The 18049-nt window shown below is 36.1% G+C and overlaps 1 protein-coding gene and 2 pseudogenes across 1 annotated transcript; 1 reads left to right on the top strand and 2 right to left on the bottom strand.

The window, feature by feature from the left end:
* The first annotated feature begins 1496 nt into the window (after positions 1–1496).
* Positions 1497–6333, top strand: LOC145629459 (F-box/LRR-repeat protein At4g14103-like). The gene is made up of 4 exons (XM_081682067.1): positions 1497–1897; positions 3832–4913; positions 5003–5167; positions 5558–6333. Exons 2-4 carry the CDS (start codon positions 3846–3848, stop codon positions 5897–5899), a joined length of 1575 nt encoding a protein of 524 aa, XP_081538193.1. The 5' UTR covers positions 1497–1897; positions 3832–3845; the 3' UTR covers positions 5900–6333.
* A 727-nt stretch (positions 6334–7060) lies between these two features.
* On the bottom strand, positions 7061–8700 carry LOC145628310 (two-pore potassium channel 1 pseudogene; annotated as a pseudogene).
* Positions 8701–9931: 1231 nt separating this feature from the next.
* LOC145628309 (putative L-type lectin-domain containing receptor kinase S.7 pseudogene) lies at positions 9932–12398 on the bottom strand (annotated as a pseudogene).
* Positions 12399–18049: the final 5651 nt, after the last annotated feature.

Raw genomic sequence — 18049 nt, 5'->3', positions numbered from 1 at the left:
CTAACTATTATAAATATTATGTTGCTTCATTACTTTTTTGCAAAAGAAAACAACACAAAGTGAAATGTTAGTAATTATTGGAATTCCTTGTTATTAAAAAAATAATAATAAAAAAAAATAAAAAATGAGATGGGTAGAAAACATGAGGTATACATTTTTTGTTTCACAAAACATCGTGTGACCGGTTAATTTGTTGAAGTGTTACTTAGCTGGTCAAAGGTTACTCGATTAATTAGGGATTACTCGGTTTATTGGGGGTTAATCAAGTAGGGGATATTCAGCCAGTCATGGGTTACGCAATAAAGAGTTACCTAATCAATGGTTACTTAATCGGGCAGGGTTACCAGGTCAAAAGGTTACTCAAACATAGAGGTGATCAAGGTTAGCCTGCCCGTTAGCCCGGCTCGACCTGATTTTGGGCAGCATTTTTCAGCCCGAAAGTTTAATTATTATGGATAGATTTGGGATGTACTTTTATGAATATTTAGTTGATTTTTGTTGGCCTGACCCGAAAAGCCCGCACGGCCCGACCAATTTGGGCACAAAAATTTCGGCCCGAAGCTTGGCCCGATCCAAGAAGTAGGATTAATTTTTTAGCTTCGGCCCGGCCCGCCCAATGATCACCTCTACTCAAACAAGCTAAGGGTTACCTGGTTAATGTTTTGTATGTGTCAGTCGGCCACACAGTATGGCCAGCCAGACAGAAAATGTGCTATTCTTCCGTGTATTCTCTGCATATTGCTTAGCGTCTGGTCAATCTATAAAGAGAGTTTTTTCCCGAGTTTGTAAAAAGCACATATGAAATTTTCTTGCAAAATAGGCAACAAATGGATATAATTGTGATTAGATTAGGTGCCACCTTGGATAAAATTGGATAGATTTATTTGGGATAAAAAAATTTCCATAAAATATTTTATCATTCTTTTGAAAAAAAAATATCTTTTTATTGACAATAGAATTTTCAGTCAGTCTTGTGTGTGGCTAGCCACACTACATCACCACTTATAAAAGAACAAAAACCCCTTAAAATTGACCAAGTAACTTATGTAATACTGATCGAGTAACCACTATAACACTAACTAAGTAACCTTTGTAATGGCTGTGTGGCCAGCCACATATAAGACTTTGTGACGGAAGCAAGGTTTTTTTTTTTTGTTTTTTTAAAAATTTTTTTTTTACTTTTACCACAAAAAAAATCAAAAAATTGTGTTGTCCACCAAAAGGTCTATTTTACCACCAAATAAAAAATAAAAAATTATTTTTTACTACCGATTTTAAAAAACCTAACGAAATTTCTAAAAATTTTCGATTTTCTTGTCAAACACATGCTCTTTAGAGGTTTTAGGGGGCATTTTGTCCCCACGAAACCAATTTGTGGTTAGAATTGACAAAAAAATATTGGAAATGCCTCATTTTGCGTGTTTAAAAAATACCTCGATTTGCTTGAACACGTAAAATAAGGCATTTTCGATAATTTTTTATCTCAAATTGGACCCGTAAGTAGGATTAAAATCACCTCCTAAACTTTTTTTCTTTTAACACAAATAGCCCCTAAACCTATGAAAAACATATTTTGCGCACGAAATTCGAAAAAAAAAATATAACGGTTTTCTTGACGTTAGGCGGTAAAAAACAACTTTTTAAATTGTTTTTTGTGGTAAGATAAAATTTAAAGTGTTGGTTGTAAAAAATAATATTTTGATACTTTTTTTTTTTTTTTTTTTTTTTGGTAAAATAAAAGTTTAAGTTATGGTTGTAAAAAATAATATTTTGATTTTTTTTTTTTTTTGTTTTTTGGGTAAAAGTCAAAATAAAAGTTTTTTTTTTTCACTCTATTGTGGAATCTAGCATACTGTTGAAGCGGCTTGTCAGATTTCTCCCCGAAGCAGCTTTTGAGGTAAGATCATCGGATATCAATTTCACAATGTAGTGTTAATCCTCAATTTAATTCAATTTAGGGTACTTCTAAGGTGGATTGATTATTGAACTATAAATTGGTTGTAATTTGATTATTCTAAAGTTAGAATTTGTTCTATTCATATATATATATTCTTAAGCGAGAATAATTTAATTTGAGTCAAATTTGGTTGTAGAACCCTATAATTAATGCTAGGATGGAGTTTTGATATTTTTAAACTGAATCTGTACTTTTATCTTTTTCTGAATTCCCCTTTTAATCAATTTCTTCAATTTTATTAGTTGTAATTAATTCATCAGTTTTAGTTCTAACTCTTTTAATAATATCAATTTTGCTTTAATGGGTCATCTTTGTTTCCATGATTCTTGCCTGTTTGTAATTAATTGTAAAAGGTGTTTGTTTGAGTACTGTTTTTGATTAGTTTTTCTGAATTTTTTTGGGGTTAATTTAATGTTATAATTTGATGGTTTATTTATAAATTTGTTTGGGTATTGCTAAAAAACAATCCAATTCTTTCACTTATCTAAGAAAGTTGTTGATCCTTTCTGGGATTATTGTTGAATCTACTGCCAGTTTTTTTTTGTTTTGTTTTGTTTAGTTTTTTTTTTTTTTTTGAGGGAAAGATGCATAGATTAATCAGTAGTAGCAAAATTAGTTACATGACCAGAGTTGTAGGCTGGGACATCATGTTCAAGATTACAATTAGCAAAGTTTGAGCTACGCTCACTTTCAAAAGTTGCCATACAACTGGGAGGGGGATGATACAAAACACTGATTAGATTCATAGCCTCCATGTTCCTTCTTGCATCTTTCGCCAAATAGTCTGCTACTGCATTGCTTCCACGCTCCTCAAAGCGCAATTCCAGATGGGGGAGCTCCCTTAGCAGGTCCCTGCAATTTTTAACCAAGTTAGGCATGTTTTGCACTTCCTCATTTGTGATTAACTCCTCAACTGCTCTCTTTGCATCGGAACATAGGATCACATGCTGCCATCTTTTGTTCTTAATCCAAGTCATGCTTAACTCCAAAGCTTTGAGTTCAGCATTATGACTGTTAGAGGAGTAACCTCTCCATAAGAAACCCTCAATCCAGTCATCTAAGTGGTTTCTACAGATAGCACCTACACCAGGGTTCCTTGGCTAAAAGAAGCATCACAATTTATTTTTATAAAGGGGAAGGAGGGAAGCAACCAGGCAGTAGGACTTTCTGATTGTACACAGGAGAAGTGACACTCAGAAGCAGCCCATATGCACTGGTGGACAGCTTGATTTATGGGAGAATTTTGTTTGAGTAGGAAAATTTGTGAGTGTTTGAGGTTTTGGGTGAGCCAATCTTTCCAGGGCAGGTTACAATTAAAAGGGGTGAGAGGGGGAATCAAGTTCCAAAACTCCTTGGCTCTAGAGCAATGCAGGAACAAGTGCTCAATAGTTTCTGGTGAATTTAGGCAGAAAGGACACCAAGCAGGAATTCTGAGGTTGAGGTTGAGGTTTCTGTTGGGTTTATGTGTTGTCTTAGCTTTCTAGTCATATAGATGGGATTCAATCCGAGGTCTTGGGTACCAAACAGCCCCTGAACGTTTTTACTAGTTGTCAAAGCTTGGTTAGTTGTATATTTGCTTATAAAATCTTTGCGTTCCTGTATAGGCTTCTTGCCCGTTTGACATCCCCGTTCCTGTATTACAAGCTGTCAATTCCAAAAGGCAGTGCCTTTTGGGTCCCGGCTATACAATTCTTGCTAGCTTCGACCTTTTGGTATCGGTTGTGGTACGGATGCATCTACATTGTGGTGCATCTACAGATTCATCCTAGATTTCAGTCAATTTGATCAGAATTTAGAGAAGGCATTGGTGGCAGTCTTGCTATATCTGTGTTTTAACTGAGTTCTCTAATTAATTATTTATTTATCTAGAGCAGGAATCGCTTGGTGTATGGATTGGAGCTTGAAACCATGTACTGCAACTTATACTACTGTATGGGATATTCAAAATCACAACGCTAGTCATGTGTTGGTAGATAGGCTCACCAGTTTGCCTGATGAATTGTTAATTCGGATCCTTTCTTTGCTTCCCACCAAGGATGCCGCCGCTACTTCCGTCTTGTCTAGGAGATTGAGGCGTGTTTTCCCTTTGCTTACGAACCTTGACTTGGATATTTCCCCTATATCTCTTTGTTTGAAACATCCCTATGCAATTGAACGTTTCCCTACTTTCGTGAGCTTTGTCGATACTTTACTCCAAGCACATCAATCTCAGTATCTCACCAAGTTTAGACTTCATGTTAACACCGCGGACTTTGATACAACCTACTTTAAGTATAAAGGTTGCACTGTTATTGGGTGTAAGCAAGGTTGTCTCCCTCACTTGAAATCTCCGGGACTTTATACGTGGATCTCTTATCCATTGAATCTTTGCGGCCTTAGGGAGCTTGACCTCCGCATTCTGGTGAGGGAACCAGGTGATTCCCAGCTGCCCCCGGCTATTTTCACATGTGAAACGTTGGAGACGTTGAAGCTCGAGGTCAATCTTGGTCTTGATCAAGTTTTTACCATGCCATCTTATCGTCTTCCAAACTTGAAACTGCTTCTCTTCTCTTCGCCTTCTCTTTCTGAGGATGGCTTTCTGCCGAGGCTAGTTTCAAGCTGTCCTGTACTTGAAGACCTTACATTCAAACCCTTTACCAACCATGTCAACATCACAGCTATAACATCGACATCCCTTCGAAGATTGTGTTTAATAATGATTAAATGGCCTGATTTTCAAGAAGATAACAGTGACTTTGTGCTTATCAATACTCCCAATTTGGAGCTCCTTGAATACCGTGATAATTTAGCTAAATGTTACTCAATCCCAGCAATGCATTGTCTTGTTAAAGCAGTTTTGCGGATAGAGAGTCTCTTAAAATTTGAGGAATCTGTACCAATGATTGAGGTAATGCTTAGCCTCGTTAGACCCTTGTCTTATGCTCAACATTTATCGTTGTGCAGCTTTATAGTACAGGTATGTCTCAAACTCTAATTTTGTTTTAAGCTGAATTATCCTTTTATCTGTACATTATGAATTATGAAATTTACCAATTGTGGTTGTAGGAGTTCGACTATGTTGATGAAAAGGTCTTAAAGGATCAACTGCCCGTGTTTCCTAATCTGACACATCTAGAGCTGGGTGGTGGCGGTACTGATAATTACTGGAATAAACTGTTGTTGCCCCTTCTCAACTGTTCACCTGTCTTAGAAACACTTGTTTTCACAGAGGTTGGTGTGTGATTTTAGTATCATTATTTTTTATTTTAGTGTTCCACCCGGTTCACCCTTTGGGTTAATCCGGATTTGAGGATTAGTTCTGGGTGGTTAGGTTTTAGTCTTATGCCAATTGTTGTTGCGGGACATAGAACACAGGTTTTTCCTTCGGGAGGTTGTTATATACACTCGGGTGTACTACACCCATGAGTATTTAAGATGTTCTCATTTTGATGATTATTTTTCATTTTATTATTAAATAAAGAGTAAAAATCAACCCTAAGTTAGTTGGGGTACACCAAGATGTATATAACAAATTTTACCTCCTATTAAATGTTGTAAATCTAAGTTTTTTTTTTTTTTACAAATTTTAAATTTTGATTATTATTGTTGTTCACTTTGCAGGGACTCACTATGTATTACAGTGCCGAACACTCTACGTATGGTCGCAGTGTCAAACACTGTTCGTATAGGAAAGAAGAACTGGAGTTGGAACAAGAATTTTTTAGTACAGATCATGAAATCCCTTTATGTTGCAGGTATCGACTCAAAAGAGTAGTGATAAAGGAATACTATGGATTAGGACGGGAAGTAGGAATGATCCAGTTTCTCTTGAGACATGCATTAGTTTTGGAGGAAATAGTCATATGCTTATCACAGTATCGAACTCCAAATCAGATGTCAGTTGAGAACACATTGAATAATTTACCAAAAGCCTCAGTCACCTGTTCGATTAAAGTATTATGATCACCTTGGTCCAAGGCAGCCTGCAAGTTATCATTATTTTTTTTTTAAGGAAATCATCTATTTATCTTTACCTACAAGTTGTTCTAATTTTTTGTATTTTTTTTTTCGAAAAATGTTGTATTTGTATTTAATAACTATTGCTAAATGCTTTTCGTGAAGGTGTCTTGGATGTTTTTTTTTTTTTTTTTTTTTTTTGAAACATGTTGTATTTTTATTTAATAACTATAGCTAAATGCTTTTCGTGAAAGTGCCTTGGATGTTTTTTTTTTTTTTTTTTTTTCCTTTGAGTATCTTATCTCATAGGTTTGTGTAATTATATTGATAACTAAACAAAGATCAGTTTTTTATTTCTTGTTGAACATTCATTTCAAAAAGGTTAGGCAAAGAGTAATAAATTTATCATTATAAAAAGTATCAAATAGTAAATTACATCATTCAAAAGATGATTTTAAAATTTTATCATCCTAAAGATAATTATATAATCTCATTATTAAATGTTTAATATGAGATTATATAATTCAAAATATGACTCACAAAAAGATAATTATATCGTCTTAAAAAGTGATTATATCATCCATAATGTGATTATATTATTTAAAAGTGTCAAATTTTGGGTCTACAATAATTTATTGTAGACTGGGTCCATACAAGACCAATTGAGAGTAAACAAAGATCAGTTTTTGCACTTGTTGCTGAACATTCATTTCAAAAAGGTTAGGCAAAGAGTTGGTAAGATACACGGAGGAGTTTAGGAGAAAAAAAAATGTACTATCTAAAAACGGATCAATATCTTGATAAATCGAAGTAGAATTACTAAAAGAATCCAAGATAGCCTTGATATCCGCCATAAGAACCCTGTAAAATATTAATAACAGTAAGATTATCATCTTCAATAAAAATATGAGAATCAGAACTGTGGTTAAAGCATGGCCAGGAGATTGCGGAATAAGTGAAACCAGCGAGCTCAGAAATCGAGCTACTTACAACATAGTTGATGTGATCTTGAAATATATATACTACCTCCGTTACATATTATTTGCAACGATTTGACATAAAGTAGAGAGGAAAAATGTCTAATCGTTGCACATAATATGTAACGGAGGTAGTATATATATAGACAAATAAAGTCTCTTGTTTTCAAAAATGCCTTATCAACAAGGTCTACCCTTGATCAGAAGTTGATCCTTTTGCTTGTGGAGATGATTGAGCTAGTGCTAAATCACACAAGGATAAAGTTCCTGACTGATCAACATCCAATTCTTCAAATTCTTCCATCATAAGAGATATATCGTCCTTAGTGATTTTTCCCAACTCTTTGAGCTTATATAGAACAAATTCAGCAGCACTGAAAGAATTCAATATACAGAACTAAGTTAATGGATGCACATAATTTACTTATGCTGGAAAGATTTTACTTTCTCTTGTATAGTTCGAGCAAGCTTGTAAGGAATCAAAAGTATATAAATCCTCAAAAAAAACAGAAAGATGAAGGAGAAAAAAAAAGGAGAAATTGTACAAAGAAATATGATATTTCATTTTTAATTAAAGCTCCATCATCATCACTAACAATTAAATCATAAAGTTTACTTCAGCAGCAGAAAATTATGCAATTCAAGGATAGAATGTAACAAGGCTTTGTTCTTACCGCCTATACATATATAAATTAAGGACACAAACTCCAAATAAGGCCAAGAGGTTCAGAAAAGGTTCAAGAATGGTTAAAAGTTCTGATATGGGCAACTAGAGTTAATTCATAAGATCAAATAAGTCAAGATTAGGCCAAAAAGTTCACATATATTAAGAGAAATAAACATTTGTTCAGATAAGAGCTAATAAAGAAGCTAAGATGCATAACTTTCACTAGCTAAGATGCATAACTTTCACTAGCTAAGATGCATAACTTTCACTTACTTGACAACTCCATCATCATCTATATCAACAGCCTCAAGATCCACATTGGTCATATGTCGAGTAAGAACACAGTGCACAAGGTACTTTTGTCTCTTTTCAGTGTTTATCTCAGTAAGATAGAGGAAAAACTGAGCTAAGCATATTGTGCTTGTCAGAATCCACACAACTGCAAACAAACGACCTCCCTCAGTAGAGAAACTGCGATCACCATACCCCAGGGTAGTGATGGTACAGCAAACACAATAAAACGCGTTTACAATATCCAACTTCTCAACAAATGTCAAGAAGAGTGTTCCAGTCATGATGAGTATCAAGAGAAATATTGATGACAAGATGAATTTGTATCTAGATTTGTTTGTTTCAATTTCCTTCATAATATCGCTTGGACCGAGTTTTTGTCTCATATGCAAAGCTTTCACCATCAATGCCTCCTGCTTCTCAACTAGATAATCTGCTCCTCTACTAAGAACCGATCCAACTAAAGCCATGCCTATGAAGACAAAGGCACAAGCAAGGAGCTTTCCAGAGACACTCTGTGGGACCAGGTCCCCATATCCGACTGTAGTCATGGTGACAATGGTGAGATAAAGAGCATCAAATACGTCATTTGTTTTTTGACCACTGATGTGATATCTGACTGAGTAAAAGCAAATGACGCCAACAACCAAGTAAATGAACAAATATGCAGCAACTTCTATTAAACTATGATGCAGACTCCCAAATACGGATTCAGATGTTCTAGCAGAAGCCGCGCTGCCATCTACTTCTCCAGGAATAAGCTCAGCGGGAGGTGCACTCTTTACCCGGCGAAACCTTCTCTTCTTGACTGCATCCTTTTGATTTGAGGGATTTGATATTAGGGACTCCTTTAAGTCATTATTATTGGCCATCAGACTCACACCAATAATTGTAATGTTTCAGTTATCACCTACAAAACTCCAGAAGTTTAGAAATTCGTATTCTCATCCAGAGAGAAAAATAGTCTCATCATGTAAACACAAACAAGGATTTACACAGAGAGTATTAATGATATCTTATTATAACAACATATTTTTCAGAATTAGTGACAGCATTTATTCCCCTGATTTACCAGAGCAACTGTTTTAGCTCATATCATGAAAGGAATTTTTTTAATCACAATGAAGGAACTTTAATTTTCCTAGGTATATGCAAGATTCGCAACAAACACACAAATTTCCACAATGAGCTAATACTCAAGTCAGCAAGCTGCAGTTTAGAATCTGATTCAGCACATATTTAACCATCTATTATTTTGTCTGAATCTACCTCCTCCCCAGCAATGCCTTTGTCATTTAGTTCAACAAATTGCTAAAGAACTAAACACATTTTTTGCATATTATTTGCTTGACTTTGGGAAAAAATGTAAGCCATTAGGAGGGTATCTGACATTCTACAGCTACACAGTACCCTTGACTTTCAAATTCCAACCTTCATAATATCATAAAAGACTTTCTTGTTAAAAATAACCCTTGAATTTTTAATGTGGGTCACTTGAGAAGTCACACTCAACAACAATCAAGTTACATCAAGGTAAAATTCTTAACTTGGGATACAAGTGAATCAGGAGTTCAGGACACCTCAGTAGCAAAAAATTCTATATAATTCAAATTAGCAGGAAAAAATATATAAAGAAAAGGGTTATACCCCACTCATCATCTTCTTCAACAGGGGAAGTGGGGTGCAATAAAATGGTAAAATTCTATGATCAATGCTTTAACTCCGGAAAGACATAACACTAAATTATGCACAAAGGGTCGTACATTTCATAGTAGTTACTTTAAGTTGCCATGAAGAAAGGAAACCAGGTGGATAAGCTAATCAGACCAATCAGTTTCGAGTACCAGAGGTATCACAGCATAGCCAACTCTGAGCACAAGTGCTCAATCATGTAAGTTACTTTCATTGTTGTGCATAATATATGTATGAAGAGAAATTGAAAGAATGCCATAGAAGGAATTTTCAAGTATTTATTTAATTGAGTTACAGCAACTACATTTGTTGTGTAATGTACTAATGTACCAAGAGAGTTCATACTGCCTAAACTATGAGATGTGCAACATAGTTCAAGTAAAACTTGAACTTACAGTATTAAAGAATATGTCACATTGTAACACTGTGCAAAAAGAATGAGAGAAAAAAATCAAACAAACAAATGAAAGAATGTTTTGAAACTAGAAGTGGTAAGAATTGTTCAGCAAATCTCCTTAAAATCTGAGTAGACTGAACTGTATCCTGAAACAGGTCTTCTGACGCCTTGCTCTAAACTTCATAATCAGAAACAAGGTCTTCTGTACTGAGGGGAAGGCTGCTTGAGAAGATTAAGGTGGGCTTCAATTTTGGAACGAGTACAGGACCGGCCTCATTGTTAAGAATCTGAAGCACCCTCCTCATGTTAGGCCTCTCTAAGCAATCAGGATTCGTGCAGCTCAACCCAACAAGCAGAAGCTTCTTCATTTGTGCCTCATCAAACTCCCTTTTCAACCTCGGGTCAGCAGCTTCCAGGAGCCTTCCTTGAGAATGCAACCCCCAAACCCAATCCAGCAAATTAACCTCATTCTGATCACCAATCACTCGCTCTATTGGCTGCCTTCCACAAGCTACTTCAAGCACCACAACACCAAAGCTAAAAACATCAGTTTTTTCAGTAGCTTTTCCATACCGCAGATACTCAGGAGCCAAGTACCCCATTGTTCCGGCTGTTAGAGTTGAAACAGAGCTTTTATCATGATCCATAAGCCTAGCTAACCCGAAATCGCCCAGCTTTGGGTTAAAACTCCCATCTAACAACACATTACTAGTCTTGATATCTCCATGTATAACCTGCTGCTCACACTCTTGGTGCAAGTATGTCAGAACTGAGGCTAAACCCACCACAGCATTGTATCTTTGAGGCCATGGGAGCAGGTTGTTGTCGATTTTTGTCTCGGGATAGAGCACTTTGTCGAGGCTTCCATTAGGCATATAATCATAAACTAGCAACAGTTCACCTTTTTCTGCACACCAACCTTGTAATTGAACCAAGTTTTTATGCCTCAAACAAGCAATAATCGATAACTCAGCAAGAAACTCGGCCTTATTTTCATGATAATGCTTTGATCTCTTCACAGCAGCAATTACTCCTGAAGACAGGAAATAAGCCTTGTTTACAGTCCCAAACGCGCGGTTTCCAAGAACCCTACTCGAATGAAACCCCTTTGTAGCAAACTTCAGCTCTCTACAACTAAACTCTCTAGGACCAGTTACCATTTCAGCCTTAAAACTCTTCTGTCTCCTGATTTTCACCCATTTCTTGGAGAAAACAAAACCAAGAACAACCAAAACAATGCAGCAGAATACCGGACCAGCGATCACAAGGCTTAATCCAATCCTCTTTCGACGATTCTTTGAGCTCGATTCAAGCCTCAGAGCAGTAGTGATTGTCACAGTACTGTCAGACACATTATGAGTCCTGAAATGAGGTCTGACAGGCAAAAATCCAAAAGTCTGAAAACCAAAACTTTGAATCAGATGATCTTCAGTACTTCCTTCACTTGAACCGGAAAACCCCAAATACACAAACTCCTTCAAATTCTCCGAAAGATCGATTTCGACATCTAAAACCGGGTTTGTGGGCTTGGTATTCGAATAACTCATGTAAATTTTCACCAATTTTTTCTCATTCTTGTAATCAATCCAAACATTGATCAAATCCCCACTTTTCAGATCACTTCCTTTTGACAGCCAATTGGCAGTTTTGATTGACACATGATTATCATTCGGATCATTGAGAAGAACAAGTCTTGTATCATACTCTTCTTGCTGCTCCACAGGACCTGCATCATCAACAGCACTTGAACCACCCGCACCAGCACCAGCACCAGCACCAGCACTTGCAGCCTGTGGCAAAATTCCATAAAAACCCGTAGTAAGAATTATTTACATTATTAGCAGGGGAAGATAACTAATAAGAAAATACGAAGTAGTAATTAGGAAGAATTTTACGACGTTACATTTCAATATTTAATCGTTAAAAAATCAAGAACACATTTTTGTGGGAAATATCAAGAACACATTAAGGGCTAATTAGGAATTATGAATGCTTTAGAATTTGAAATACCTTAAGGGCTTCAGCTGCGGCAGAATCTTCGTCTACTCTCTCGCGTCTGGTTCGCGGTTTTCTTGGGACCACCACGGTAAATGGCAGTTGCGGCGGCGGCGCCGCAATTCTAATCAAGAGCAAGTAGTCTTGATTGGGCCAGGTAAACTCTACATCTGAACCAAGTCTTAAAAATTCACGATTATCTATGACAAATTTAGCCCAGCCACCTCTTAATTCTCTGGATACTGACTTATCGGATCCTTTTCTACGGATATGGTAATGAACATTGTATGGATCGGTCTCCGGAAAATCGGCATTACGAGCCGGAATTATGATTAGGGGGTCGTTCTTTTTGACCGGAGCTTCGGTCCGGATACCATCTTCCGGTCGCCGCTGTAAAATAACTGGTTGGAAAAAATCGTTGTGCAACTTTTGACGTACTGTGCAAATCCCTCTCAGGGCATGACGGTCCAATGTAATCATCACCATGTTAGAAGTCAAAGAAAGGTGAGAGTGTCAAAGGTTGAAGAACAGCGGAAAATTTGAGAGCAAGACAGAGTAATTGTTTTTTTAGAGAGAGAATTTTGTGGAAGTTTATTACAGAAGAATTTTTTTGAATGAATTAAAACAACTTATAGTCTTATAGTTGTATTTATATCAGCTAAGCTAAGCATTTAATGAGGAAAAGAAAAACAATTAAGATAAAAGAAACTTTATTGCAGGTAACTAACTTCTGACGTGGCAAGTTATTATAACTTTGGGCTGCTCCAACTTGGGCTAGAAGATGGACCATTAGAGGAGTCCTCAAATTAGTGTTATGTGCACCATCCGTCAAATGTATAGGCGTGGTGTATTTAGTAAAAGAAAATTGAACATTTTACAAAACAAATTGAATATTTAATAAAAAAAATATGAACACGTCACAATAACTGAACATAAATATGTAATTTTTATGTTCATATTTTATAAAGAAATGTTCATTTTGTATACGGTAAATGTTCAATTTATTTTACAAAACTATTGAATTATTACGAGTCAGACACATAATAATTCAATTTGACATTGTTCAAACTTTTTTAACTAAATGTTCAAAATTTGTTATCGTTCATATTTTTTCACTAAATGTTCAAAAGTATAGGCGTGGTGCATTGTTATTCTTCAGATTTTTTTTACTAAATGTTCAAAATTTTGCGATGTTCGGATTTTTTAGTAAATGTTCAAAATTCACGATTGTTCAGATTTTTTACTAAATGTTAAAAAGTATAGGCGTCATGCATTGCGATTGTTCAAATTTTTTAAATAAATGTGCAAAATTTGCGATGTTTAGATGATTCTACTAAATGTTCAAATTTTTTTTACTTCAAAAGTATAGGCGTGGTGGACATACTTCTAGGTGCACCATAGCGCATCTTAAAATTTGCAAGGTTCCGGTTCAAGTTCTCGATCTTTTGGAACCTGAACCTATAGGGTACTTTGTAACCTATCAAAAGTATTATTTAAACAAAAATCATACATCAAATTAAGTCCAAATTTTTATAAATTAATTAATAAATAATAGACATAAATATATGTATTATATTTGATAAATAACTATTTTTAGTTTGATGTTTTTGCAAGTTGTAAGAGCTGTAAATTTATGACCTTTCAATTTATTTTGAAAATTATTTGCAAAAAAAAGTACGAAATATATTGAAAGACATGGTACCCTGAATCGGAACCGAAACCTACAAGTTTCGGTTTCGGTTCCCACTTTCCAGGAACTTGTTCAACAGGTTCCAGTTTCGATTCTCAATTTGAGGAACCTGTTGCAACAAGTTCCGGTTATCAATTTGGGGAACCTGTTGCAACAGGTTCCGATTCCGGTTCTTATTTTGAGGAACATGTTGCAACAGGTTCCGGTTCCCAGAATTTCAACAGGGTACCTTGTTATGCTCACCCCTATTAATGTCCCATCTTCTTTTGCAGATGGCCCTGACCCACATTGGCCTTGATCCGACCCTAACCTGCTTAAAATTATCCTTAATTCGCAAGAGACCCGCCCCATTAATAATCCGCACTGACCCACCACAACCCGCCTAATAACCAGGCTTAGTGGCCGTAGTGGATACTTTAAGAATGTTTTCTCCTCTTTAGATGTAATACCTGAATATTTTATAATTTTATATAATATATTTTATTTTTAAAAAATACAGTTTATTTTTATTATTTAAATAACTTTCCTAATCTCATATGTTTATTTTTAAGAGTTCGGAAAGTTTTTAAACTCTATTTTGTTTAAATACGACTCTACAAAGCATACATAAACTATTTTAAGCCCTATAAATATTATTAAACCCTGGCTATTATAAATATTCAGTCGCTTCATTACTTTTTTGCGAAAGAAAACAACACAAAGTGAAATGTTGGTAATTATTGGAATTCCTTGTTATTAAAAAAAGAAAAAAAGAAAAAAGAAAAAAAATTTGAGATGGGTAGAAAACATGAGGTATACATTTTTTATTTCAAAAAACACCGTGTACCCGGTTAATTTGTTGAAGTGTTACTTGGCTAGTCAAGGGTTACTCGATCATGGGTTAATCGATCAGTTAGGGATTACACGATTAATTGGGGGTTAATCAGGGGATATTCGACCAGTCATGGGTTACGCAATAAAAAATTACCTAGTCAATGGTTACTCAGTCAGGCAGGGGTTACCCGATCAAAGGTTACTCAAACATAAAAGGTGATCAAGGTTAGCCCGGGCTGATTTTGGGCGGGTTGGGCATAAATTTTCAGCCTGAAATTGGGTCGAGCGGTCGAGCCCGACCTGACTCGAAAAATTAATTTTTTTGGGCAGGTTTGAGAATGTATTTTTATGCATATTTAGTTGATTTTTTTAGGATCGACTTGAAAATGGCCTAAAAAGCCCGCACGATCCGACCATTTTGGGCACAAAAAATTCGGCACGAAGCTTGGCTTGACCCGAGAAGTGAGATTAATTTTTTAGCTTCGGCCCGGCCCGCCCTGCCTAATGATCATCGCTACGCAAACAAGGGTTACCTGGTTAATGTTTTGTGTGTGTCAATCGGACACATAGTGTGGCCAACCAAACAAAATATGTGCTATTTTGATTTTGATAATTATTGAATTAATAAAATGATGGTTATTGAGTGATTAAATAAAAAGGAAAAATTGTTGGGAATAATCCCACTTTTGGGGTGTTCGCGAAAAATAATCCCACCTTTGGGATTTTTTTGTAACATGTTATAACAAGTTACATGACACGTGTCGGGATGTAGTTGGTCAAAATATAAATATAAAATAAATTGAAATAATTTTTTTTTAAAAAAAAGGTTAATTTATTTAAAGAAAAAAATATAAAAAAATTGAAAAACCACCCACCAGCCCTAGCCACCCTACCCCGTCGCCCCTGACTCCCCTGCCCCGTGGCTCCGGCCACCCAGGCCCCTTACCCCAACGCCAACACCAGCTCCTGACTCCCCTCCCTTAAACCATCACCCCCCCCCCCCCCCTTTCTCCCACGAAACTCAGGCTGCAATTTCGCCCAATTTCAGCCGCCCAAACCACCATCCCACCTCCTTCCCCCACGAAACCCAGGCACCAATTAACCCACGAAACCCACCTCCCCTCCCCCAACCCACCAACCCACCTCCCTTTCCCGGCCAAGTCGATCTTCCCTTTCCCTACTCCAACCGCGCCGTCGTCCCCCGACAAGATTCACGCCGTTTCCTATGGTTTGGTTTGGTGAATTTCAATTTTCGAATGGGGTATAATATCACCTTTGGGGTTGGGCTGGCTGGAGTGGGATCCTGGTCGTCGTCAACGTGGTGGTTTCTGGGTGGCGGTGGTTTTGGAGCTGGGATGGATGGTGGTTCTGGGTTTGGGTGAGGATGATGGTGGGTGAATTGAAGCAGCTTAGGTGGTGAAGGTTTTTTCTTTTTCTTTTTCTTTTTTTTTTTACTTTTTTTTGTTAACTTTTTTATTTTATTTTTTTGAAGAAATTAAATTGTGTACATTAATCTTAATTAAAAAAAAAAAAATTACCTAGTCAACCAGTTATAGGTCACTTGAGACCATTTTGAGCGGATTGAGTATAAATGTAAACCATAAAAATTCATACCTGCAATGCATAATTAAAGAGGTAGAAAATATACGGGAACAATAATTTTTATTGATAATTTGTGAGTTACAACTCTCGTAGATCTCTTGATTCCTCTCTCCAAAGGGCTAAGGTTTTGAACTTTTGATATTTGTTTATAGTACGGGACCTTGTCAGCTTATTCCATACTGTACCTACAATGTTTGGTAGTAGGGAGGAGATGGAGTCTTTGTGACTTGTTCCATCTGAGCCTCCTTAAATTCTAGATTCGACCCTCTTTATATAGAGCGAGAGTCGTAGATTAAAAGATAATAGTCTACAACATCCTGAAGATAAATATCTTATATTTTTTATATTTATCTCCTTATTTACATATATCTGACACCTAATAATTAACAAAATTTCAGTGTCAACAAATGCCCCCTCGAGACCTGTTGTGGAGATTTGATATCGGATGTAGCTTGGTCTCGAAACTTTTGTAGAATTTGAAAGCAAATTTGACATGCCCCCATTATTTTTACACGAGTTTTGAAACTTGGAGAGCGGAGATGAAGAGCGAAAATTAAACATGGGCACGGGCCGTGCCGGCACGCGGGCGGCACGGGCCCGGCACGACTCTGGCACGGCCCACGGCCCACCGTGAACAAATTTTTGTGAAATGGCACGGGCAAGGCACGTGGCACGCTGGCACGACCCGGCGACACGGCACGTGGCACGGCCGGGCACGGCATGGAACGGCACGAGCCCGCAAGGCACGGCCCGGCACGGCCCGTGCCTTTACCGTTGGAAAACTAGCTGTTTTTGGCCGTTTTCCAACAGCTATAAACGGCTAGTTTTCCCCCCAATTTCCCACCCAAATTCCCTATAAATACCTCATATTTTCCTCCAAAATTTTCACAATTCATCAACTCATCTCTTCTCTCTTATTCTCTAATTTTCTTACTCCCAAATTCTCAATTCTCAAATTCCTACAAATCCTACAATCTTGCTCTCTTTTGTGAAAAAAAAAAAAAAAATTCCTACTCTCTTATAAATTTTACATTTTTACTATTATTACTTTTATTAGTCTACTACCAAAAAAAAAATGTTATATTTACATTCGGGAAATTATAAATTCGGGAAATTATAAGTTCGGGAAATTATAAATTTGGGAAAGCATTGAAGCGTCATTGTAAGATCTAACTCAACTTTATTTTAATTTGTTATTGTTAGTTGTTAATCTTGTTATTATTATTATTATTATTATTATTATTATTATTATTATTATTATTATTATTATTATTATTATTATTATTGTTATTATTATTATTATTATTATTATTATTATTATTATTATTATTATTATTATTATTATTATTATTATTATTATTGTATTCTTGGAAGTTGGAACTACTTAATTATATAAAAACTACTTTATATTTTAATTGTGGGTTATTTGGATTGTTGAAATCTGTCTAAGGCGGGACTTGGGCTCTGGACAACGTCGCTCCTAACCTCTCCTACCTGGGATCTCATTGATCCAAGTAATCTACTATTATTATAATTATTTTTAAAAATTTAATTTATATAAAAACTACTTACTAATTCTTATTGTTATTGTTATTATTATTGTTGTGAATTGTTATTATTATTGTTATTGTTACTTTGTTATTGTTATTGTTATTTGTATTATTATTATTATTATTGTTATTGTTACTTTTATTGTTATTATTACTTTTATTGTTATTATTATTAATTAATCATGGCATCAAACCCGAACGCTTCCTCCTTCTCTAGAAAAGCCAAGTCAAAACGTAGGGAATCACCAAATCCAAACACTTCAATGCCTATGCCCCCCCTAACATGCCCTTTCCCCCCCCCCCCCTAACATGCCCTTTCCAAACACTTCCATCCCTTTCTTTCATCCCCAAAACACGGGAGGGCAAGAACAAATGGATGATATGGCTCCTTGGACCCAATTTCAACAAACCTAATTTCAACAACATGAATTTCCTTTTCCTCCTCCTTCCCAAGGTAGCCAAACACAAGTCTGCGGGTCGAG

Source organism: Chenopodium album, chromosome 4 (assembly GCF_948465745.1).
Source record: "Chenopodium album chromosome 4, dcCheAlbu1.1, whole genome shotgun sequence".
NCBI classification, from domain to species: domain Eukaryota; kingdom Viridiplantae; phylum Streptophyta; class Magnoliopsida; order Caryophyllales; family Amaranthaceae; genus Chenopodium; species Chenopodium album.
This window is presented reverse-complemented; position numbering and strand designations above follow the sequence as displayed.

Coding starts and splice junctions, on each gene's coding strand:
- LOC145629459 (XM_081682067.1), top strand. CDS start 3,846: ATGGATTGGAGCTTGAAACCATGTACTGCAACTTATACTACTGTATGG. Junction 4,914..5,002: donor TGTGCAGCTTTATAGTACAG/GTATGTCTCAAA, acceptor TTGTGGTTGTAG/GAGTTCGACTATGTTGATGA. Junction 5,168..5,557: donor AAACACTTGTTTTCACAGAG/GTTGGTGTGTGA, acceptor TTCACTTTGCAG/GGACTCACTATGTATTACAG.